The sequence below is a fragment of the Aedes aegypti genome, chromosome 2 (assembly GCF_002204515.2).
Source record: "Aedes aegypti strain LVP_AGWG chromosome 2, AaegL5.0 Primary Assembly, whole genome shotgun sequence".
NCBI lineage: Eukaryota > Metazoa > Arthropoda > Insecta > Diptera > Culicidae > Aedes > Aedes aegypti.
This window is the reverse complement of record NC_035108.1, coordinates 160362734-160390172: the sequence shown is the minus strand read 5'-3', so window position 1 is coordinate 160390172 and position 27439 is coordinate 160362734. Positions and strand designations below refer to the sequence as shown.

Sequence of the window (27439 nt, the reverse complement as noted above, 5' to 3'; positions counted from 1 at the left end):
TGATTATTGCATTAGTTCGCCTTTCAATCAAAGTCGCACGCACGCACAGTTGAATATGTGAATGAATGTTACCCCTTCGCATACGAATCATGAAAAATATCAACCCTGAATCCCAAGCAAATCCCCACATACCTATCGCACCGCTCGGCGTGATTTTGAGTTCACATCAAAAGAAGGAAAACAAGTGTATGGAATGGCATAGAATAGAGTGCTGAAACTGCTATGGTCATATTAACCCAAAATTGTCCACATCGTTCACCAGAATATAAAGTTTTTTTTTACACTATATGATCGTCAGGGTTTAAATTTTGTAATTTAAGTATAACATCTAGAATCGAACACTCAAATTAGCGTAAAGTGGACTATTTCCTTCTACTTATCTTAAGAAATTTAGATATTTCCAAACTAATTTTGACATTTGGTCAAATGATCTGAAATGGTTTCGCAATGCATAGTACCGTAAATTCGGGTGAATTTGATCAGTAGAGTGAATTTGATCACCGTGTCACACGATTTCATTTCTCACTTATAAAGCACCAATATCAAATAACCTAGCGGTAAATGAACGATGTTTGTCGTAACCATTGTCGAGATTTATGTTGTGAAGTTTTTGTTGCGTTGAAGAATCTTCATATCTCCGAAAATAATTTATAATTCCAAAATAATGATTGGCGTGGTATTGGCATCCATAAACTTTAAGTTCGAACCAAGGATTAGGACATCGTGTTAGGCTTAAAGTTTGTGAGGACGCTTAAAATATAATATAACTGCATTCAGTTGTTTGGCATTGATAACATTCTAGAAAACACACCTGAAAAATCGATAAAAATGTTCAATTTTATCCGAAATAACGGTAACAAAGCGGGAGGATATTTTTACATTTTATATCATTGGTCTCATTGTTTTGAAGATATTCCAATAATTCTTGGGGGACCTACATGTTTCAAATGAAATTTCTATGATCGCCATTTCATCTGAAGTTAATTTATCAAAGTAATAAAATGTGAGTTATACAGTGTCGGGAATTATGGAGTTTCTCCACAGAATACTCATATTACTTGAGTTGCCTCCAAGTAATCTTAAAAAAAAAACAATATGATGTTTTACAAAGTTTTCAAGACCTCTGAACGGCCAAGTTGGTACCAGAAACATAAAAGCTCATTACTCAAAACCGGTTACACAAATTTTCTTCTTTCCACGACAGACTCCAATGAAAATATTGTTTTGAAAATTAAATAGGGGGACGGACCTGGTGTAGTGGTTAGAACACACGCATCTCGTTGATAAAGATAGAAAAAAATTTAAAATTGAATAATTAATCGTGATAACAATTCTCTAGCTTGAGATTTTTACATGGGATTTGGCTACGCGTCGGTAACCAAGGAATTTTGGAATATATTCGAGCTACCCAAGTAAACACCAGCCCGCTAATTTGCCTTTTCGGCCTTATAGGGTTATTGTACGGCTAAAATAGAGTGTGTTGGCTGTATAATAGCACTATATTGGAACGTAGGGCGAATTATAGTGCCATTTGGTTACTTTGGTAAATCAATTAGAAAATCTTCGAAGGTTTTATATCTAAAAGTTTTTAGGAATACCTACAAAAATTCCACTAGGAATTATTCTTAGAATTTCTGTACAGTTTCTTCCAGGTTATTCTCCTGAGATTATTCCAAGAATTGGTCAACATATTCCTACGAGATGTACAATAAAATTTGTTATGAATCCTTACAGAATAGTCCAGAAATCCTTTATTTAAGGATTTAAATTTATTCCAAAAAAAGTCCTCCTCCCTCAAATTTCTGAAAAAAAATTACACGGGGGTTTTCTCGTAGGTTACGTACTTTAGCATCTATGCACGAATCCTTTTACGATTTGCTTCAAAAATTATTCAATGTTCACAGAAAATCAATCTTCCGGCTGTCGCGCGGTTGACCACTGCTAAAAATACCGCGGGTATTATGTGTAAGAAACAAGAGGTATTTTCATCTGAGTTGTACAAGATACAACAGCAATATGACTAAAGTGTTAACAAGGAGTATTTCCAAAGGCAGCTCCAGAAACTAAATTAGAAATTCTTGCAGCAATTTTCTTTTAAACAACACAAATAACACCAAGGACGACTTCAGGAATTTATGCAGATCCATTCAGAAATTACTTAAATGGTTTCTTGAGGAATTCGTTTAGAAACTATTGATCACTGAATAGTTATTATTATTGTCTTATTTAACGAGGCTTAAATTCCCCCAAGTGTTAACTCAAAAATTCCCCTAATGACACCTCTAATAGTTCTGATGGAGATTCTTAAAACAATTCCTCCAGGAATTCTTCGGAGGATTTTCGACAGCAATTCCTCCGGGGATTTGGTCCAGGATTTTCTCTGAGGATTTCGTCCAGAAATTCATTAAGAAATTCCTCTGAGCATTTTCTCCAGAAATTCTTTCGGAGATATTTTCAGAGATTTTTTCCGAAGACATCAGAACATTCAAGAATTTCTCTTGGGATTTAAACCAGGAATTTATACGGGGATTTTTTGCAAGAATTTCTCCTAGAATTTATACAGGAATTCCTCCGGAAATTTCAAGAATTCCTCCGGCGATATCCCCAGAAACTACTCCGGGAATTTTCTCCGAAAATTTCTCACGGGATCGTCAATAGCTATTACTCCGGAGATTTCCAAAATTCTGCCTCCTGCCTGGATTTCCTCCAGGAATTGTTCCGGGAATTTCTTCAAGAAGCACCTCCGAGGATTTTCTCCCGCAACTCCTCCTGGGATTTCTTCCAGGAATTGTTCTGGAGATCTCGTCCAGAAATTCTTCCAGGGATTTCGTCCAGAAACTCCTCTGGCGATCTGCTTCAGGTATTTCTCCGGAGATTTTATCCAGAAATTTCTCCGGAGATTGTTTCAAAGAATTCATCCGGGGATTTCCCCCAAGAATTCCTTCGGGATGTTCTTCATGAATTTGTCCAAACGTTTGTCAAATCAGATTTAGAACAGCTCAAATCTTGTTCCAAATTCGACCAAAAATAGCCAGTTCCAAAAACATAGACCAGAAAACTGGTATAAAATAAAATTGGAACACCATTTGGAACACCGGTGCAAGCTCCAATTTTTAACATGGCCCAAAAATTTGGAACCAACCTGTGATTTGGACCACCGCACAAGTGGCGGGCCTTCATACAAAGGTCGGACAAAACCTCAAATATGTCCCAAATCGCTTGATAATGGTAATCTATTAACTATCTTGGATACCTGATATCATCCCGTTTGAAATAACAGCCAAATTGAAAATTCGATTTTCTAGTGATATTAAGTTTTGTCATCTAATCGAAAAAAAGGCTATTATTGTAAAAAAAATAGTTGTTATGCAGAAATTTGTGTATAAACCTAATCTAGAGATGCATATATAAGTTCCTTGTAGCAATTTCAGTATAGTTTCAAACGCGTTATGACACAATATACAGATTTGAATGATGAAAAAGATAAATTATAATGAAAAATGAAAATGGAATTTTCAACTCTTGGGACAAAGAGGGGCAAGAATTGCACTTCAGAAAGTATGGATGATTGGCATGCTTCATGACTCATTTTCTCGAAGCACTTCACATAAAACGGACAACGTTTTGAAAATTTATCATAATTTTTTTTTTATCATAAGTATGGATGATTGGCTGCTTCATAGTGAGTGACTCATTTTCTCGAAGCACTTCACATAAAACAGAAAATTTATCATAATTTTAAAAAAGGATTGCAAAAACCATCTTTTGCTACAACTAACAACTTAATGTGTCAAAATTTATGTTATTATAGCCAAATCAAAGGTTTAAGACTACGCTTTCAAATGAAGCCTATTGATTGATTTTGATTTCTTTGAGATCAGCCGTAGTTTGTTTGGTGAACCATTGTTGATGAATTTTTAACAGTCTAATTTGGCTGACTTTCGCGCACTTACGATGCTGCCAAAAATCGAAAACAAAACAGATCAATCTCAAATTTTGAGAAATCGTCGCTCAAGAAGTCTATAGAAAATATTAACAAGCGTTTTTGAGAACATGATTTTTTGAGGTTTTGTCCGGCCATGCGCCACTGTGCACCGGTGCAGTTGCCTTTGTTTTTTTAAATTCCATCCGACCAAGGCCCAATACCGTTCGATAGGGTGAAGCCTGGGCTATTGGGAGGGTTGTAGTCTTTGGGTACCAAAACCACGCATCGCACCACTCGATTGCCTTTTTCACATAGTGGCAGCTTGGCAAGTCTGGCCAGAACAGCGCAGGTCTATTATGTTGTTTCAGAAATGGAAGCAGCCGCTTTTCGAGGCATTCAGTGACGTACCCAGTAAACACAAAATCGTATAAGATAGCGCATAAGAGTACAAATGTGGAGGTCATATACATACATGCGCCATAAGGCTGCATGCAAGATGTGCGTATATCGCCTCCACATTTGTACTCTTATATCTCATCATTAACGATGGTGTGTTTACTGGGTAGTGATAAAAATGTCACTTTTTAGATCACACGTGCATATGGCATGCTGGACAAGGATTTTAGGGAATTTCAATAGTTTGATGGTTTTGAAAATTTAGGCCACCATCCCCGGTATAACACTCCTGTCCCGGAAGCTGCTTGAAATCCGCCTTCACATAAGTTCGTGCGAGAACGTCGAATTTTCTTACAGCGCGAGCAAAGTTTGGCCACGCTGCTCCTCTCACTTGGACGCCATTTTGAATACTGGATAGCAAAAGGAAAAGCAACCAACACTCTACTTTCAAATGTTGCATTGCAGGTTTTTTAATGCATTTTCAATAGAAACACATCAGTTCGAAGTGGATCAACTTTTGCGCGTTCCAGTTTTTATTCCAACAGAAATAAATCCAGGCGTTTACCGAAAGTTTGCTCAAAATTATACATTTAGCACCCCTTCAAGGATTTGCAAAGGTTTTCGTACAAGATGTTTGTTCAAATTCAATTCAATTGCTTTCGTGTATCTTCAGGAACCATTCTAGAGATTCTATCAAGGAATTCTGGGACACTTCCTTTACAGGAAAGCAGCGAAGGAATTCTTTTTAGATTAAAAACTAGTGAAATCATGGATTTTTTAAATTAAATTTCTTGCATTAACTTCATTAACCTCTTGTATATTTCCTGTAGAAATGTTAAAATAAAATGTAAATAAACTTTTCAATAAGCTCCTACAGGTATCCTTTGGAGAACTCTTGCAAGGATGTCAGGAAAACTCCGGAGCATTTCTCTGAATAAATCGCTCAAGTTATTGAATTTCAGAATAAATTATCAAAAAAAAAAACAACAGGCATAATCTTTGGCAAAAATCTTGAAACAGAATATAGAGAAATTCATAATTATTGCAGGAATCGCTTTAATAACTACTCGAGACATCTTTGAAACTGTTGTACTTATCTCAGGATAAAAATCTGAAATAATGCCTGGAGGAGTACCTTGAGAAATCATTGTGGAAAATTTGTGGGGAATCTTTAGAAGAACTTCTAGAAAAATCATTGGACAAATATCTTTGAAATGATCCTTGTTGGGGGTTTAGGGACAAAACGTCGAAAGACAAAACGTCGAAACCCAAAACGTCGAATCCCAAAACGTCGAAAGGGACAAAACGTCGAAGAGACAAAATGTCGAAAGTAGTCGTTTTTCTAGCGAATGTGTTGGTATTGAACGTAACTAGCGTTGCCAAGGAAAAAATTGGTTGCGATGCGAACGGCGTTGGGGACAATAAAATTTACCATTTTCATCAAAGTAAGCAAGTAACATTTTATATTGGAAAATGTCAATCCTACACCAATTTCAATCTAGAGGAGAAGCAGTGCATCACTTCGAGAACAAGCGTTAAAATGAAGCCAAAGGTAAAAGTAGATATGATCGAAGTATGAACGAGCGTCTCACACGACTTTTCCGTTAACTCAACTCTCGAGCATTTCAGGACCCTCTATCAGTTGGTCAGTTACATGACATGACGATCCTAGGCACGAATATAGATAATCAAACTAATACCTTCAATAATCCCAAGTCTTCCAAAGGATACCAGGCACAACACAGGCTGTCGAGCTGGATATGACGAATATTCTACGCAAACTTTATTACAACCTTCATTCAAACCTTTTTCCTGAATAACATTGCTATAAGTTTTTGCAATATTAAACTCTGTACTCGAGTAGAGAATACCCTTTCATTTCATTTCATTCATTTTGTGCACTAGCTTCTCTAAAATCTATACAGCAATTATTTGAAAGTAATTTTTATTTGCTACTGGTTATGCTATCTCTTGATAAATAGTGTATTGTTTATTCTTGTAAAGTACACTCATTCTTTCAACAAATTAGTGGCAGCAATTTCATCAAATTTACAACTGAATGTTTGACAATTAGTAATTTATTTATTTATTAAAAATTACTAATTCTTTTATCAAATTAGAACAAATTTAATCGATTTATTGTTTTACTTTTTGGAAACAGAAATTCTTCATCAGTATATCCAGTAAGTTTTTCGAAATGTACTACAGAACAGACTTCTACCGCATTGTTTTTTTATGTAGAGAATAAATGTATATAACCATATCGTATAAACACCATAATACAATACAGAACAATGCAAATTGATAGTTTTATTTCAAAACACACTCCTCGCATTTGCCGTTTCAAAGTTTGAGTAAAAGTAGCACATTCTCTCATCAATGTCTCTCCAATAATTATTTCATGACCTATTTAATATAAAACATTTAATTTATTCCGACAAGTTTTGGTTACTGTCATTTGATTTTTGTAATCTCTTCCAAGACAAGCTAATTATTATAATATAAAAGTGATAACACTGCGAAAAAAAATTCCCTGCTTTAATTTCCAAAAACTTTGTTTTGAATTTGGATTTTACGACGTTTTGGCAATCGACATTTTGTCTTTCGACGTTCTGTCCTTTCGACGTTTTGTCCCTTCGACGTTTTGTCCTTTGGACATTTTAGCTTTCGGCGTTTTGGCATTCGACATTTTGTCTTTCGACGTTATGTCCTTTCGACGTTTTGTCCCTTCGACGTTTTGACCTTTCGACGTTTTGGCATTCGACATTTTGGCATTCGACATTTTGTCTTTCGACATTTTGTCACCCAACCCTTGTTGGGGTTTCCTGGGAAATACATGTACAAATCTCTGGAAGGTCTCCTACAGTTTTAACCGGAGAAATCAGTGGAAAAGTATTTGGAACATTTTTTTGAGGAAATTCTTGGGGATGAATCCTGAGAGGATCGCTGAAGGTACTTTTGTTGCAAATCCTGAGCAAAACACTGGAGGAAAAAGCGAAACAAAGCCTGAAGGGTTTGTGAGAGATTTCCAAGAGAAAATGCTGGACAAGCATTCAGTAGGAAATCTTTTGAAAAACCTTTAAAAAAATGGCGGATTTCTTAAAAAAAAACGAGCTTCAAAAACGCTTGGAGAAAAGGATTTTTAGCATTTATTGAAGCCTTTCTCCTAAGATTATTTTTCAAAGCATTTTTTAAATGCCTGTTTTTTTAGACAAATCAAAACTTATTTTTTTATTATGTATTTTTTTCAAATATGCATTGCAAATCAAAATTCAAATCACTAAATCTAAAATTTAAAAATTACAAAATCTAAAAAATGAATCAAAAATAAAATCAGCGAGTTTAACAAAAAACGTATAAGGATAAAAATGTCATATTTTCTTGTATTATAGCAACATGATCTATTTATAAAAAAAAGAAATCGATGAAAATAAAACTTTATAACCATGATGAACTTCTTTATTTATGTCATGGATACAAATATGAAAACTCTTCTGTCTGTCTTATTCCTACAATTAAATTGTACCTTTTGAAAATTTTTCAAAAGAATCAAAATTCCTGAGAGTGGCTCCGTAATGGACTTTTGTAACTTTTTTTTTCATATAGAATGATCAATTTTGGTATGCAAGATCTAAGTTTTTTAATGGACCGATGTGAATGAAATTTTCACAGCACGTAATAGTAGTTTACGGAAAAAGTTGCAGAATGATGATTTTTACAGCACGAGTCATAAATTTATCCTACGAGGCTTGCCGAGTAGGATAATTACGACGAGTGCTGTAAAAATCGAGTTCTGCAACGAGTTGCGTACAACATTTTTTGCAATTTCGTAGAAGACCACTTGAGGGTACCAGGAACTATATCGGATTGCATTCACCATTAATTTACCATTTCTGAAAAATTGTTGTGTTATGATTCATAACGCAACTCAAAACAGTTGCGTAATGAGAAAACGTTGCGTAATGACTATTTCCGCACTGCATACTTCAGTGCAGGAAAGTAGGCCGTTTCATGACAGATTGGCGTGATGAAAAACAGCTTATTACGATGAGAAATTGCAAAAAAGGTATATTCAACATAGATTTCTATACGTATTTCCAATCACGAGTTCAAAAGTAATAACGATTTCACTAAAGTGAGGTGTTTGATGATAAATTATGAACATTTTATCTTAAAACATTTAAAATTCTACGCAAAAACTGTCCTAAGCAAACTTGTTCATCTTGTCTAAAGCTGCAAATTTGCTTTAGATATTATGAAGCTATTACTGCAATTTTTGAGTTAATATTATAATTTGTAAAAAAAAACATTTTAGTCATTATGGCTCTTAAACTAAATTTCAAACTAATCAATCCAAAAATAACTTAAATCTAACCCTCTAAAGTAGACCATGTTGTATGGAAACACGAAAAAGTTGCAAGTTTTTGTTCAATACTGTACATCTTCATGGGTCGATCCTTGGACTGAGCCCGCTTGGAGTTCTATGAGCTGTAATGAATTGAGTATTTTCAATACAAAAGTTACCAAAGATTTTTAATCGGCTATTACCACGCCAACTTGTATATAGCGCAAAATAGCGTAGTTTAGGATAGAAACAACTTTTTTTGATAAAATCATGTTCATGCCCAAACCCAAACTGTCAGTACGACTAAAATTACTGCAACATCATTACCTAAAGTATAAATATTCTTTTATTAAAAAAAAAATAGGCAGCCATCATGTTACATATTTTTTTGCTTCTTAGGTATCTATATGCATTCTATTCATACATATGTACGTTTTCCCGACTTTGACCGAGCCAAGAGAAATCACGCCGATCGGTTTTTGAAGAAACAACACTCTCGTCGCAGCGGGATTCATGAGTGGCATAATTTTTCTTTTTTCCCCCGCAGTCGACTTTATGGGAGGCGACGCAAAAAGCCCACAGCACACGGCGGTGCATCCGATGTACGTGAGCTATACTAGTTTACCAACAACAAATAGCGCCAACTCGACGCAGCTGAAACAGGCCAATGTCGCGGCCAAATCCGTGGCACCCTTGGTCATCACCGCCAACAATAATAATCATAACAACACCAGCAATAGTTCCCAATGCCTCAGTAATACTAGCGCTAAGCTCGGTGTCGTGCTCAAGTCGTTTAACGGTCACGGTAACAACTCATCCTCAAACACTAACACCCTACTGTCGTCATCATCTTCACCGTCATCGACGTTCACCAACTGCAACGGGAATGGTGGTAGCGGAAGACCTCCATCAGCACTTGGCGGAGGGCAGACCCATGAACAACACGTGCCACTTCATCAACAGCCACTTGCACACCCAATCAGTCGAAACACTAGCTTTAGCAAAACGCGCAGTGGTCAGTTGCGAAAAAACAGTAGTAGTGCCAGCATTCGCTTCACTGACGTTACCCAACAGCAGCAAGATGAAAACGTGATTCCCAACGAGGACGACACTTTCTTCATTCCGAAGAGTTCCTCCTGTCGGAACAACTTTGGAATTAGCAATCCCTTCAATAACGTCTCCAGTCGATACTATCGTGATGGCGATTGTGATTCACGAACTGAAGACGATGACGACAGCAGCCACTTGATTACAGGTTCCTCTCAGCAACTAGCACTTTCCACCCCGTTAAGACGGCATCCCTCGGTTTCATCGACCAACAATAGCATTGGTGGAGCCACCAATAGTAGTAGCACAACAACACCCATGAATGAGAACAACGGTTCGGCGATAGCTTTTGACCGAAATTTTCCCCACGGGACTCGACCTGATTTTAGCAATAGTGCTTACCAACATCGGATAGCAATTAAACCACAGCAGCAGCAAGTACAATACCCAACACCACCACCAGTGCCACCATTGCCACAGATGAACTTCCACCAGCAGCATTTCGAGGGCAGTAACGGCAGTGAAAGCTACCGAATGCCGTACCAGTATGTAACTCGGTCTCCCAATCTGAACCGAATAGCGCGGCGAAACAACGCTAACCTAATCAATAACAACAATAATAGCCCCCGCGTTATGAGCCCCAAGCATTGCGATCAAATCCGCGATTTCGCGGCAGGCCCTCCCGGCTACCCGGGGCACGAAAATAACAATTATCCTCCGCCACCACCGCCGTCGGTTTCCTCGGTAGGCGTCGGCAGTGGTTATCCTGTGATGGCGATGCATCGCGCTAAATCTCAGGATCGGTTATCGCACCGCACTCGAAGGCACCACCACCATAGTGGAGGAGGGGCACGGGGACAGTACCAGCAGCGGCCGCGCTCGTTCTGCAGCAATAACGGAGCCTATCCGGACTATGTGATTATGGAACATCCCGGCAATTAGGAATAGTTCCACCCAAAGCCTGACCATTTTTTTTTTTCATTTTCATTTAGCTACGTTTTATTGAAAGTGCTTTGCCCTTCTGGATAGGTCGTTCCAATCTGGTTCTAGATGTGTATGTTATGCGTGAAATAGTGACAGGCGCCAGGATGTCTACAGCGCGTCGACGGCGAATGTAAAGCGATGAATTGCATTTCTGAGCTGCTAGACAATGTGTATTATTTGTATGGTTTGCAAACGCTAACTATGTGAATTTCAAAATGAATTTGAATCTCGAAGAACAATTGTTATTTATAGTTTTCAGCAATCGAATAAAAAATTACAAATATTTTGGGCATCGGCATAAATGGGCATTCTATTCTTTGATTCTGAAGCTTGCTCCTGCGGGGATGAAGACAAAAAAGTTTGCGCCTAAACCATCAGTTTTAGATATATGTACATTCCCGTTAAAAAGTTTGGGGTTACCCCATGAAAAACACATAATAAAAATTTCTAGTTTATATCTCTATGAACACGCGTTCAATTGAAACTATCTTTGGCTTATTCCGAAGGCAATTAGTCAATTATATTTCGTATGTGTTTGGACAAACACATTTTTTTGAATTTTGTTTATCAAAATTTTTCTTGAAGTTGTGACATATTTCAAAAAATACACTGAAAACACGAAGGTAATTTTCTTTACCGACCTCAGTAAAACTTTTCGCCGAGAACCCAACAGCTGAGAATTCGATACTTATTTTACCGAGATTTCGGCAATCCGAATTTTTTGCCGAGATCTTGGCGAACGTTACCGAGATTCGGTAAACATTTACCGAGATCTCGGTAAAAGTTTTACCGAGAATCGTCAAATTATTATCGAGATATCAGCTGTTGGGTTCTCGGCGAAACCGTTTAAGTGTGTATGCGGCCATAGAACCGTAATCTTATATTCCTTGAAGAGCACCTAAAAATTTGGCGGAAATATCAGAAAATCATATTTTTTGTGTTTTTAAACAGTTTGCAATGGTTTATAGCATATACATAATTGGTATTACAGTAGGTGGTAGGTCATTTGGCATAAAGTCGTTTGGCATAGAGCCGTTTGGCATAAAGTCGTTTGGCATAATGGTCGTTTGGCATAATAGTCGTTTGGCATAATAAGTCGGAAACCAAGAATTTCTCAATTTTTCGTTTTTACATTGCTGTTGAATCTTTCTGATGACACCAGGCTTGTTTTGGAGTCAATTGATACAAAATGACACATTATTCAACAATCATTTGCCCTTCAATAAATTTAAGCATATTGGGAAAGTTATTGCCAATAGTATTTTATTATTTATCCAGAAATTACCCTTTTTTCATATATTAATTCTTCTTTTGAGTTTCACTTTTGAAACAAATTTTTGCACTGAAGATTTTTATATATTTGGCACAAATTTACCCTTCTATTAATTGTTCTATTTTTTTTTCTAAATATGATGTAACCATATGAAAACTGTTGATTTAAAATTTCAATATATTTCTCGTTCTTTTATGCATAGGCTGTTCTTTGGAGCTATATTTTTAAAGTATTTTTTTATGTTTCCAACTGACAAAAGGGCGGCAATCGATAACATTGATATGCTCAAATTATCAGTGAAAAGAGAAATCGATTACTGCAGTTACTTCGATGGGTTGTGCTACTTTTCCTCGAATGTCGGTCCCCGAATGTTGTTTCCCCGAACGCCAGTTCCCCGAATATCCCGTTTCTCCGACTAGTTCACTTACCCGAAAAGTTTTTAGCACTCATAATTTTTGTAACTTTATACATTTCAGGGTTGTGAACGAACTGAACATCTAATATGCACCCTTCTTTATTTAATTGGCGGTTCTTTAGAGTTTTACCGTCCTCAGCATTTTTGCCAACATGTGTATAGCCGAGAACGACAGAATACTTCCTTCTTTTGACTGTTTATCGTTCTTTCTCGTCACCACTTTTCGGAGGAACCAGTCATTGCCGCAATAATTTTTGGCGTCCATTCTTCTATTGGTTTAGTTGTAAATATTTTTAAAAGAAGGCAAACTTCTTTTAAAAATAGGCTGTTCTTTACATTTATACTGTTTTAAATTTTATTATTTAGTAAAGCTAAATGTTAACCATTTTTATATTTTGCTGTTTTATCAATTCTTGCCAGATGTGTTGTTAGAATGATAATTATTTTAGAACCTGTCAATATTCAACATATACTTGTTTTGGGGCAAACGCGTGATCTCCTTCCGAGATATGCTGGAAAAAATATTATTTCAATCATAAATTTTCCCTTCTCTCGATAATAGACGGTGTTTTTGATGTACACTTCCAAAATTAGAATTTATATTGAACCGTTGAAAAGTTTTGCCACAAATATTTTCTTTTAAAGATGTGTTGTTCATTTGAGCTATGCTATGAATAGATTTTTTTTGGGTTAGATCCTTAAAAATTTTAAATAAAAGAAAAATAATCTACTCTCGTATATAGGCTACTTTTTCATTTTTTATCATCGAGTGTTACGTCCAAACTGGGACAGAGCTTGATTTGCAGCGAAATATTCTATGAGCGTTCCCTTGATGAATAACTGGAAACTTTCTTTGCCAATTTACTGTTTTCAAATATGTATATCGCAACAAGTTCAAAGATACTCTATGCTCTGAGATGTAGAGACCCGTCACGAGTTTTATTTAGTAATGCTCTCTAATGTCACAACATTTTTTTTTAACTCTTAGCTTGGATAATCTCTGAACGAACACCACGCTTGTTTGGAAACTACCAAAATTTTTTTGCTATGGTCTCGGTGGTGTTGATTTCGATGAAAGCTTAAAAAATTCCGATATTTATTTTAAGTCAATCATTATGCCAAACGGCCATTATGCCAAACGACCATTATGCCAAACGGCTTTATGCCAAACGACTTTATGCCAAAAGGGGGTACAATCATTACAGTATATTACAGAATTGATTAACGTATTTTAAATAACTTCTAGTGACCCTAGTAAACTTTTGCACTATAAACTATACTGAGGAATGAGTCCAAAATTTGTACGATTTTTTGAAAGATTGTTATACTGATTGTGAATAGTTTTCAGCTTCATCCGCCAAAAAAGTGCATGTGCTCTTCAAAGACTTTGAGATATCCGTTCTAATGCCGTACTTGTTTTTAAATTTTGGTCGATCCAATGTCAAGAAAATTACCTATATTTCCTCAGTTTAATTTAAAAAAATGACACAAGTACAAGCAAAAATATAGTAAATGAAATTCATAAAAGTTTTAGTTAAAATACATACGTAGTAAGAGTAGCTCATTGACTTTCGAAGTAGCCTTAAAGAATTTCAATTAAACGTGTAATCCCAGGGATATGAACAAAACAGTTATTATATGTTCTCCTGGGGGTGACCCCAAACTTTTTCACGGAAGTGTATGGTGTCTTCAAGTTTCTCCATATTATTCAGATTTTTTTCTCAGGGTGGCACACATGATTTAGAACAGGGCTTCACAACCGGTGGTTTACTACGCTAACTCTGACAAAATACTTTTAATGTTTTTCTATTAACACATCTGTTCTAATTAAATCCAGTGCGAGCTTGGAAATGAAACTAAGATCGTTCCTAGAGGTATCTAGAAACTTAGAAATTCGTGGCATATATGCGGTTCAATCATTGGCAGATTTTGCCAGCTCCCTGACAAGATAATTGATTTTTGCCCATACTCTGGTTGTTACTGGCAACATTAAAACGACTGAAATTCTTCGTTTCTACTCAACCATTTAGTAGAACCCTCTCAAATCTCGAATCACGGTCTTTAGTAAAATTTTCGACTGATTACGGAGTTCCTGGAGATTTTTTTAAAGAAATCTTCCCACGGCCCACGAAATGTTCCCACGGTCAAACAACATGTGAGTGCGTCTTACTACCAAGTTTCAGAAAATTTGACCGAAAAAAACATATTAGGGCTCATTTACATATTTCATAACGCTATAGGGGGTGGGTGGGTACCCTCGTGATGTTACGGCTCATACAAAATTTGGGGAGTATTTCTACAAAAAGCGTTACGAGGGGGTGGGTGGGTGTCAAAAATGACCATTTTTGGCGTTATGAAATTTGTGAATGAACCCTTAGAGTAAATTATAGAGTTACTGAAATGGTTCTTTTACACAACTTGCTCTGTATGTTTTTTGTTGGATTATGGCAGATTATTGGCCTTTTTTGAACTGATGCAAAGAGGTCATGCACAAATTACGTCACGCTCCAAGGGGGGGAGGGGGTCAAGCCAAGCGTGACAAGCCTTACAAAATTTTCGGAGGACTCATACAAAAAACGTAACAAAGGGGGGGGGGTCAAAAAAGTTGGAATTTACCGTGACATAATTTGTGTACCATCCCAAAGAACATGGTTGACTCCGGGTCCAATGCTTATAGCAACATTCTTGCTATATCTGTGATGAATTACAGGCGTGATTTTTGAGTGTGTATGTCAATAAATATGTTCAATCATTTTAAGATCTCTGTCTAGTTTTGATATGCTTTGATTACAAAAGCATTCAATTTTAAGGGTCCGCGGACTGTTTGTAGGACTTCAAAGGGGATATCAGCTTTAAGAAGGTTGGGAACTACTGGCTTAAGATATATTAATATTTTTAATTGATGTGTTTAGACCTGTACAATGTTTACAAGGTTGTAGAACAACCTATTTGAAGTAACTTTGCCGGGTAACTCAAATTTCACTCACTTGTGGGTTATTATTTTTTCAAACAATAAAGTTGAGGATGTCCCTAAAAATCAAAGTGTCGTATTTCTCATGTAGACCTAAATGAGCTAGTGTGCCATGCGATATTTCATATCGCATCTCAAAGATGCGTGAGACTCGTCACATGCGCTTACTAGGAGTACTTTCATGCAGTTATCTTTGCATAGTACAATAACCCAACGGAAGCATACGGCTTCGGTCTATGCCCACGGTAAAAAGAAGCATGGTATTATACTCCGAAAAATGGCATTTGGCAGAGACGTCATTCCTATCGCAAACTCGAACGAGTGGAAAAGAAAGCAAGGCCTGCTCTCCTTTACAATCCTCAAGGCCACATGCTTGACGATAGGAATGACGACACATGTTTTGATGGAAAATCGTTGTTTACACATGGGAATAGCCTACCTTGTTGTGTATACCGTGTTGTCTATACCGTGGTCTATGACTTGACTATGCTTCTTCAGTAGTGAGCACACGGGCTAGAATCTCAACTGCGTTGAATAAAAATGTCAGCCTTTTCAAACTGGTTGCGGCCAGTTAAATCCATGGTTTAACCACTTTTCCCTGCTTCTGAATCTTTAGTCTACGAGTCTCAAATGAACTGTCACATTGAAATTTTCTCATGAGACGACGCATGAGCCAGTGCAGATGTGATCGTTTGAACTAGTACATTGCTACATGAGATCTGAAAAAAATGTGTCTCACCATAGCACGTGCTCAAGCGCGCGGATATTTGTGTGCGCTCATGGCCAGCTAATCGCAAGCTCATGATATGAAGCGCGTATACATTATGTTTGCTAAAAACACAGTTTTATACTTGGTATGTTTTACGATAATTTCTCGCAATAATTTTTCTCCGAGCACTAAGATCTATGACAAGACTGGCTAGGTCAAAGTGCAATTGCCACTTATCATTGGTCGTTTTCACAAAAGCCTACTTTCGCATCGTTGAGTTGAATTGCACCCGGGCACTTTGTTTGTAGTCCAGCCCTAGGACAGGACGTGACAGCACAACAAAGATTGCCCCTTGTTTTTCAGTCGATAAGCTGAACGATACAACAGCCAGTGCTACCAGTATCCTTTTTACGCAAATCTTGTGAACAAATTCAAATATCAAAGCTCATAAATCTGTTGTTTCTTGTACGCTTCATGCATTTAGTGTAATAAGCGATCAGGTTAAAATTCAAAACCAACGATATTTTTTGGAGAAAATGGACACAATTTTCCTTATAGTGCTCTTAAGTATTTTTTTACATTATAAAATCACATGCGGTTAACCTAACATCGATTATAGATTGATTTGTGACAAAATGATATCAAGAAAAATTTCAAAATTTTTGTTAAAAGCTCTAATTTACAAACTAGCAGGCCGGGCTAGCAACAAAGTGCCCTGTTGCAATCCAACGCAACGATGTGAAAGTAGGCCTTTGCCAAAACTAGTGATCCTTTATAGAGAGATAAGCGGAAGTAAAATGGAATAATTTGGCAACAGACCAGCAGTGCTGATTTTGCTCGGCATCGAGAATAATATTGTAACACGGACATGACTTCCTCATTGCTAAAAAGTGTATTTTGTTTCGTTATAGATCTTTGAGCTACATATATAAACTAATAAACAGCCGAAAAAATCAACAACTAAAAGTCGCATTGACAAATATTTAAAAAGAAAAATATTTCATTGTTTTGCTTTATGCAAAATTACTTTTACCGAAATAATTTCAAGCGGATTGCATTACTCCTCAAGAAAAGTTCAAAACAAACGTAACGCATGTTCGTTTGGCTCACACTTTGACAGCTCTCGCTGCTCGATTGGCTCACACTTTGACAGAAATGTCAGCTTCCGCGAATCTCTCTTATAAAGGATTACTAGCCAAAACGACCAATGAGATGTGGTCTTTTTTGACAGGCTATTGGTTTCGTTTTTGTGCGTTGAACTTACACGTCTTATCTTAGGTCCAGCCTAGGAACTTTATTGGTAGTGTTGCTAGTTCAAAAATTAGAGTTTCCACCAAAAAGTTTTAACATGTTCCATGAAATAAGTTTTTTAATCTACTTGTATTTGATGATGTTCAGCCTGACAAGTACCTATAATTCTCAAATAAATACTTGATTGGGAACATTATAATTGAAACTTTTTCAATTTATTCTTAAAATATTGCCAATTTTGGATATAAATCTGATCCCTAAAATAGCTTGCATCGCATAGTGCGCTAATTAAATGACATGTGCTAAAACGCCGCCATGTTTTTTTTTCTAATGAAGGAATTGGTTGCACTGGATTCCATGTCGTCAGGGTAATCGGGTGAAAATACAATACAGACCTTACGATTACGCAACTTTTTCCCGAAAAAACAAAAGTTCTATCTTTTATAGTTGCAGAGTAATCAGAGATTTTCTTTGAAAAATGTTGTTTTCAAACATTGATTTTTCTGAAATGCGTGAACAAATCTTTAATATTCTAACGTCATTAGAAATATTATGTTTTCTTTTGTTTATTGTGAGAGAACTGTGATTTTTCTTTGAAGAGTTTTTGACTAAAATCATGCATAACTTAAAAAACCTGAGTTATCTGGTTTAGGTGGCTTCAGCAAAAATGTTCAAAAGTTCTAAAAGTGTCTAATACAAAGTATACATAAAAACAATCAGCATCATATACCAAAATTTAGGTGTTAAAGAAAGCAAAACAAAACATATTTTTTGCTAGAACAACCAAAATAACTGTATAAGAAATTATAAATTGAGTAAGCAAGTACCGTTTTGATTCATACTAAGGACACTTAAGGACTCAACGAAATGTAACCGATCGAAAAGCATATAAATTTAAACATTATATATTATACCTGTGCGTTATCAAGCTTTTAAAACACTTAACTTTCGAATGGTGGGTGAAGATCTGGATTCCACTGCTTGAATTGCCTAAAATAAATAAAAATGCACGAATCTGGTAAAGCGTGCATTCAGCTTTTCAATTACGTTTTCTACATCGATTCTCATCCACCTACTGACATTCGATTTCAGCAAATACAATTACGCTTGGGAAAAAAATCATTTTCATAAAAATACCCCACACAAACATCCGCTAATTGCAAAATTAGTATTTGTGTTTTTTTTTTTTTTTCTTAAAAGACAATCATGATCCATCAACTGGAGGCATCACATTACCTTTTTTACACCAGAAATATAAAATTCATTTGTATTGTTTTATATTCAATTCCCAGTTTCAGAGCCTCTAGGTGAAATTGATTTTTGAAATGACACCAACAGTGGGTAAAACTCAATGTGTGCGTGTGCGCTCTCTTTCTCGTCGCATTCGCTCTCATAGCCAGATTGGCTTCGTGCTAGCGGAGATTGTTTTTGTTCGTTTTCACACTGATCGTGAACCATTCGGCTGAATTTTTGCGACACTGCCAGGACAGCTCACTAAAAGTAAAACTAAAATAAATCAATTAGGTATTAAATTTAAAACAAGCCGCAAGAGCTACGTCAAAACTAGTTGCATGTTAAAAATGTCCATGAATTGCTACGAAACGTGCCTGAAAGTTGAAAGCTTTTGAACGGGAAATTTTGAAACATTTCAAGTGAAACCTTTCCCATACAAAGTTGAGTGTCCGAAATTCGAATCAAAACGGTATTGAAATCTGATCAATCACAGTGAGCGGAATCTGAGGAGTTGAGAAAAAAAAACATTATTTTACTGAAGCAATTTGAACAGTGATCCAGGTCCAACTTTTAGAAGGTTACATAAGAAAGACATTAATTGAAAACTATATACAAAATTGTATTTGCTACCGTAGGTTGAATTGATCATCACGAAACTAATATTTGTATCGTAAATTGGCTTCTCTCTGTGACACCGAGAAAAGTCAATTTATGATGCAAGTGTATTTGCTACCAATTAGGTCCTAAAATTTTTAATGAAATCTTGTTTTTATTTAATAACACGAAAAAGCATGTTACTGTAACTACTTTAGCAATTTTTCCCGCTCAAATAATGGCTATATCATGTTTAAACTTTAATTTAAAAATTTGGTCCATAAATGAACCTTGACACTTTTGATCATGTTTGACATTCGCTTAGTCGACAAAAACACCACAGGGGTTTTAGTTCGACCACTGGGGTTGTTCCTATCTGACATTTCGTAAGGGACACGGAAAACAAAATACATCCAAAATTTGAGTTAAAGCCAAAGGATGTGACAAAATCTAAAAAAAATGTTTTTTGGGCTTAAACCAACGGAAAACATTAGAAAATTGAGTAAACATGTGTTTTTGGCCTAAACTTAAGCGTTTGGCACTTAAATTGGGACAGGGCTTTAGGACCCTATTGTACACAATGATGATTGGAACGCCAAACGTACACCAACAAAAAAATAATCTGGAGAAGTTCACAATTTCAAGAAGTTTTAGAAAAGATACCTTAATTATCAATTATAACTGTTACCAACAATATGTGGTTGTGTCTGGCCAACACCTTTTTAAAAGACAATATACACCGTCTTCAGCCATAGGCTGCACAGACTGAACATAACTAACATTAGACAACGGACACACGGAACGACCAGTGGACCAGTGAAGAATTTTTCGTTTGACGAAAAGTTTTCTTCGGCTGGGGCGGGAATCGAACCCACACTCCGTAGCACAATACGCCTAAACGACTGACGCCGCTAACCGCACGGCTACGAAGCCCACAACCTTCTACAGGCACTGGGTGTAACTTTTTTGTTTCTTAACGGGAAGACGGTTTGTTTCGATCTCTTCTGTATTGGTAGGAGAATCTTCAAATCAATAATAAAAGAAATTCATCGACTACATCGCCACCCTGAGTCGAACATGTAATTAGAACTGTTTTTCCCATAATTTTGATCATTTTTTTCCATACTAACTTCAAGCTCGTTTAGAGAGTCGGATTTCGCTCAAATTTTCACAATCTTCTAAGGGTCCCAAAAGTTAGGGGCTGTGATTTAAGATTTTTATAGTTTGAATTCTCTCATATAAAAATAGGATGGTTTATCTTTTTAGAAAGAGTTGCCTATCCTAGACCCAGAACTATAATAGCTGAATATCATGAAAATTCAATCAACTCTCATTCACCTCGAGCCAATCAATAATTAATGAAAACCACTTGTCGACGGGATTGATTTTAATGTGGCTTCATAGTACCTATCATTTGCAATTAAATTAAATTAATTTATCGGTTGGGACTTTGTGGACAGCCTGTCAGCTGTCTGTCACTATTTCATCGTTGACCCAAGTACAGACCCAGAAGGCAAAGCAGAGTGGTTCATTGTCCAGCATCATCATCGAAACGACTACTTTAATGAAATATAATGTTTTGTCTCTATTCGGTAACATGACTCGTATATGGAAACGTGGTATTTGCAAAATGATCTGGAGTTATAATTCATTTAAAAGATTTGCAATGGGAAAAATATAGTCCTGTAGGGAAAATTAAACCTTCAAGTATTACAAATATGAGTCACGTTCACCATTTGAGCCAAACTATACTGTTAATTCAATCGCATGACGCGATGTTCCTTATATAAATATCAGAACATTTATCTTTTTCACGATCGAACACATTTCGTTTATAGTAGAACTGCTACGCGATAGATTCAAATAAGGTAGTTATAACAAATAATTAGAAGTAGTTGAACTAATCCAGTAGATAAACTCGATTCTGAACTGCGCATACGTTGTAGTTGAATGTTCGTTTTTACTATTACCCTAGATAACCGTTATTGTTGCCGTTAGAATCGTAGTAGAAACTGTTGACACAGTAGTGATAAATTATTAAATTAGTTCTCCTCAAGTACAGATTGTTTAGGTTTATACATATTTATTGGCACACGATGTGAAGATTTCAAACCAAAGGCCGAACAAGCGAATAGCATTAATAGGATTGTACACTGCAGATGCCTACAATTCGTTACGCTGGATCAAAAAGATAGAGTTCATCAAAATTTCACAAGTTATACAAAATCAAAACTACATCTTAATACTGTACAACAGACTTAACAAGCATGAAGCGCTCATTGCTTGACGAAATGATGAGCCCACAAAACTGAAACGAAAACGAACTAAGTTAGTTTGCGCATTTAAAGCCAATTTAGAGACCTTTTACTTAAATCGCGTCGGTATAGTTGTAATGTTGTATAAGTTTGTTCGATTTTTAGAATCAATTTGTATAAGACGAAAACAACGCAAGAAAGCAAATGTTATGATCGAAGATGAATCGAAACGCGGCGAAGATATCGTTAGGACTACGATAATGAAGATTTAATAAAGAGATCTTTCATTTTCATCATTTTTACACATATACACCTCGTTGTTTCATTTCTTATTCCATTCTAGCTCTAAGAAGAGTATCTCACTTTTTATTTGTTGCATTGTCCGAGAACAAGTTAGAACGTTATTTTGCCAATAATTCATATTGTTAATCTTTATCAAAATAATTGTGTTAGTAAATAAAAATGCGTTCCTACTTGTTACAAAATAAACTAGACAACACGTTCGCTGTATTGTAACAATATTTTCAAATTCTGTTTATGATGTTGCAAATAAGTAAGTTTTGTTGTTATGAAATTACATTGCACTACACGTTTTGTTAGTCTTTATAGGAGTTTAACGGTTTATATCTAGATCATGAGTGTTTTCACGCTACTACCACCCTCTCTACTACTACCACAACAACTACTCATTTCTCGATGGAGGCTTCAAGGTACTTACAATGATGTCTAACACTAACCGTAGGTATTAACATAAGGTATTCTCAAATTAGTTCAGTAAATTGCTTCCTAGAAAACTAACCCATTCCACTAACCTTGACCATTCCATTTCTCTAGTCCATTCCACACCTTTTCACACACCTCAAGATCCCTCATTTCACACCAATCAGTAAGGGCTACACGAGTAAAGAATGAAAGAAAAAGTGTTTATCTCATGGTTCGAAATTGGAAGCAAACGATAGAAGGCTAGCCGCTAGCGTGTAAGAGGGAAATGCCTTCGGGAAGCATCTGCTTTACGGCTGAGCCACAAAAGAAAAAGAAACATATGTGTCTTCTCACGTGAGCTTAGGAAATTTTCCGAAAGGGTTGTTCGACAGCATCATCAAGTTTATCCAGTAGCAAATTGGCTTCGATTATTTGGTAAGGCATGATTCGACAAAATTTTCTTTTACGTCACTGAACAAGAGAAACAATGTGCATATGTCTGATTGGTGTAAGAACTGTGTTGGCTGTAAAGGTCCAACAATGAGAATTGGATTTCTAATTGACCATATACACTATCCGTCTAAAGTTACCCACAACAACAGGAACTTGTGATCTTCGGTGATTAAAAACCATTAAGGTGTTGTAATATTGAAAATGGGTGAAGAGATTCTATACTTTAGGTGGGTAGGGGTAGTCGGGACAGTTTCGCCAATGGGGTGGAATAAGAACCCTTTGAAAAAAATTTGGGGTGGGTAATGTCTATTACATTACCGCGGGGTTGACGTAGAACTACGATGATTAATAATTTGATTTGTCAAGTGTATGAATTTGTAAGTGTACTAGTTTTGTGTTGTTATTGATCGGATGAAGTTTTCAGAAGTTAACTCTTTTTGGACTTATTTTGGTAGTCCTGAAAAGAACCATTTGTCGTTCTGTGGTTCCGAGAACTAGTGTTTGGTGTTCCAGGAATAATGCCAGATGATTGAATTTGTTTGTTTGGTCGTTGCTTCCTTGTGTTGCTTGGTTGGGTGATCGGTTTCTGGCCGGTTTCGCCAAACTCCTCCAGTAGATTAGATGTTTGATAGCTCGGGTGCTTCGATCGTGATAATCGATAGAATCGGTCCAGTGCTTTGGTCTGTAGCAATATCCATTGCATGAGCATTTAGGCTCTGTACATTGATACTCATCAATATGCAGGCTTGGCCGCTATGATCCAGTATTTCACGCAGTTCGTCTCAAAGCGTCACTAATCGATGATTGCCTAAGCGCTGCAGCTTATTCCTCAAGTCAACCCTCTTGGTAGAATTGCTGCCTTTGGCGTGATTGAACTTAAAAAGTAAGAGGTTGTTTCCGAGATACGACCGCCAAAGTGACGTTGGATAACATTAGCATCTTCTATTTCCTGGCTTGAGACCGTCACGAACTTATGAAAGATTTCTGAGAGAACAGCACCAATTTTCGACCCAACACTAACTTTCGACCGATTTTCGATACGGTTTTGTCCTACTTTGTATGAAAATCCGAAAATTGGCACAGAATTCTTGTAGGTCGAAAAAAAGCGCTCTTCTAATCAATTTTCACACTATTTGTTGCATGCCATTGTTGATCTATTATGAACATTTTGTGTTATTATTTGGTTGGTTCGATTAACTCTTCAACCGGTCGATGGAAGAAGAAGCATGAGCGATAACTTTTGCTCAACAAGCAAATATTCCGCTTGAAGGTCCACGCATGATCCACTAAGATTGATTGCTTAAGTGGGTTCCGAAGCTTTTCGATACTCGTCGTATCCGTGGCGAACGTGCTGAAATTGCATTGAAGCACAATATCAAACAACTGCCCTTTTCAGGGCCACAATTGATTCAATAATTTATTTAGTTATCAATTACAGTTTCGGATGATTAGTTTTCAACGGAGATAAATGGCAAACAAAGTTTAACATAGGTTCCCGTCGTTCGGGTCGGGCGGCGGTAGCAGTCTTTTCTGTGTGCGTATTTCCATTCGTTCGACAATGTCTTACCAAATCGAAACGTCAACAAAGCGGTTGCTTATTAGTTTTAGCTCTGTGTTCGACGAGTTGATACTGATCGCTCTAGTATCATTTAGGTAGCGACGGCGACATTATGCGATCATCTCTAAATGCGAAACAAACCGGGAGGAATTCATCATTCAAGTGCCGTTCGCAATTTATCCGACTCATGCACACACTGTCGAGGATCGCCCCGCGCGCGCACAATGGGAAATTTATTTCCCATTTATGGTTGCGTGCAAATGACTGACCAAAATCTGAATCAATCACATTCAATCATCAGTAATGTCGCTCTTCACGGTGGAAAATTCTCACAACTCTTTTAAAATGAAATTGTCGTCCTGAAAAGGACGGTTGGTGGTAGTCACCGTCGATCAAACTGGGTTTTCATTCCATTGTTAGACAGAAACACACCAAAAGATCACCGAAAACGATTAAATTAAAATGCGGTCGGTAATTTTGTGCTTTCTTGTCCATCCTTGTATTCGATGGTTTGCTCACTCCTCCGACGGTAATTATCAAGGTTTCTGGACGCATTCTCCACGAATTCGATGGGCTAGTTGGATGCCAAGGGCCATGATGAGCGATTACACGGAACCCGCAGCTTTTAGCTTGGGAATAAACAGCAGCAGCAGCGACGAACGTGTAAATTTTATTCCGATATGAGTCCTTCTCCGGTTGCTGGTCAACGATTGACTGATGCGCGCGTGAAGTCGAGTTTGATTGGCTTCGACTGAACACAAGATAATAAAGAGAAGTAAGAAGAAGACCGAAAGGGGTGTTTCCCTTTGAATGACGAAAGTGGCTAAGATATCGCGCAATGATGTCTGTGTCAGGAATACACAAGAAAAATGTGCTTTTCTATGAAAAATAAGACATGCTTCGATATTTCCCAATTTTTCAATAGTTTAGTCATGATAATCAATAGTTTTCATTGTTGGAGTAGATTCGAAAGATTTCCAATCGATTGGTGCAAGAATCTTGAAAATCTATCCGGGCGTTAGTAAGTTATTAACAGTCAAAATCTAACAACTTTTCGTGACGCAAGCGATTTTTCGTTTTTCGAAATTGTACCCCAGTATGTTGCCGTAAGACGTTATCCAACGTCAAAAAATTGGAAGAGTTTGTCAAAAATAGCCCTTGCAGTGAAGTAACCCGCGACAAACCAACATATACCAATTGCTGATCCTGGCTTTTGTCATAGTCGTACACGACCTCGGCGAAAGTTCTACCTTGCGACTTATGAACAGTAAAAGCACAGGCGCTAACCATCGGGAACTGAATGCGTTTGCATTTGATTATGCCGCACAGTTTGAAAGTAAAATAAAAATTCTCTATACAGGAGTGAAATTGGAGTTTCAAAACCAAGAGCCTTACGTTGGCATGAAATATTTTGAACTCTTATAACTGTTTTCTGGTTTAACGAAATTCCTTGAATGGCACCTCAATTGAAAGACAAGACATCAAAGGGTCATGTCGTTTACTTACTGAATCCCACATAACTGTCTAAATAGTTTAATAACTGTTTTAGAAGAGAACGTTGATTTCAAGCAAATATATGAATAGGGGTGGCTAGAGAAAATTTGACGTCATTTGCTTTCCATTCTCCGCTTGGATCGCATCTCAGCAGGCAACAGATCGTCTTGCTCTGACCGGGCGTGCTTCTCAGGCACAGACGTCGATAGCGAAGGACTTCCCCGTTTGTCTTGCTTCGCTCAAATCAAACTGTCGAGCGAGCGAGAGAAGATGCCGTCCGAAGCCAAAGCCATCACCGCTGCCGCCGCCTAGAAGAAGAAGAGGAAGCAGTCCACAGGAGAAATTGCGGTCGAACACGGTCGGGCGAGTCATTCTCGCTTTGTGGTTCACCGCTTGTTTGCGTTGACCCAGCCATCGTCATCGCCGCCGCAAATTTCATCGGCCGAGGAGCTGTTGACCCGCGCTTCAAAATTTCGACTCGTGATGAAATCATCATTGGTGGTCAAGAAGCAATCCCGTTAGGAGCAAATACCAGAAGCCCCCTGAGTTTTGCTGGTCCGAGCAGTGTTAGTTATCCGTAACAACATCGAAGCTAACAAAGCCATCGGTTCTTTTCAGAGCCATCAAATTTGTGGAAAAGAGTTAAAAGAGAAATATTTCCGATTTTATTTATAACTTCTAATATTCCTAAATCAATTTCACAGCTTCATACAAAATTTCATTTGTCACGAATAATTTATGACTCAACCATTTGAGATTGTACTCGCGGACGCTGCTGCAGTGCCGTCGGGGTGAGTGCTCAACATTTCACAACGATTGCAAAATAGAGTGGCTTTTCCAACAGCGCCTTTTATGTTCCATATTTTGTGGGAACACTTTGATTAGCAAAATTATCACATGTAACAAAATTGCGACATTTTAAGAATGCATTTGAATAGACATTCTCATTGAACAATTGTAATAACTTTGGCACCCATGGATCAGAAATTTACCATCATAATAAAGAAAACAATTGAATATCATGCGTGATTTTAATTTATTGTAAGCTATTAAAATAATGTTGATATTTTTACTGTCCATACGAACGCGCATGTGAATTTTCCAAGATATGTAAATCCCTAACCAAGACATCAACTGCATGTACCTTATCCTAGATTGGTCAATCAGAAGAAGGCGAAGAATACGAAAGGGAGGAGCATCGTCTACAATTCAAATTATGTAAAACATACTATCTTTGACAGATTCGGTTTATTTAAGGGACGAATGACCTTCGGATTAAAATCCCTCTGTAACAACAACAGGATTCGGTTCATTTCATTTACACTTTCGAGCTAGTAAGAACTTCTCGTGATAATATAGCTAGTAATATATCTTAATGTGCTTACCAAAAACTTGCTATAATCTCTTAGTTCATTTCGTAGCATCATACAATATCTGATTTATCACGAATAATCGACAATACGACAATTTGAGGATGTTCCAAGAACGCTGCTGCAGTGCCGTCGGGATGCAATAACAGCATAATGCTCATCTTGTACATCCCTTGCCAAGAAATCAATTTCATATAGCCTATTTCTCAGATTAACGCAATAGACAACATGTAGAAACATCAATTCAGATCAATAGTTGCTCATTACAATTGGTCAAGAAACAATTTATTGATTTTAATGTCGCAATTTTAATACATTTTCCAATTTCCGTACTCGAGAATTTTGGAAGCGGGGGCCGTGATGCTCTGGATGGATTGTCCTCTATGACTGGTCCTGGCTGGAAATATTCGTGGGGAGAAACTCGACCCTTTACTGCAGGAATTTCATTAACAACTCTTTGGTAA

The 27439-nt window shown here is 37.0% G+C and overlaps 1 protein-coding gene across 4 annotated transcripts in view; it reads left to right on the top strand.

Annotated features, from left to right (window-relative positions):
* The window catches only part of LOC5576960 (sodium/potassium-transporting ATPase subunit beta-1-interacting protein), a 182039-nt gene that overhangs the window by 141447 nt on the left and 13153 nt on the right, over positions 1–27439 (top strand). For 2 of the 4 annotated variants that reach the window (XM_021842970.1, XM_021842969.1), the window contains one exon: positions 9214–11169. The exons of 1 other annotated variant lie outside the window; for it this stretch is intronic. In XM_021842970.1, coding sequence (XP_021698662.1) covers positions 9214–10655 — 1442 coding nt within the window. In that variant the 3' untranslated portion in view covers positions 10656–11169. Of the gene's footprint in view, positions 1–9213; positions 11170–27439 lie in introns of those variants that run through there. One more of the 4 variants, XM_021842972.1, reaches the window with a different exon arrangement.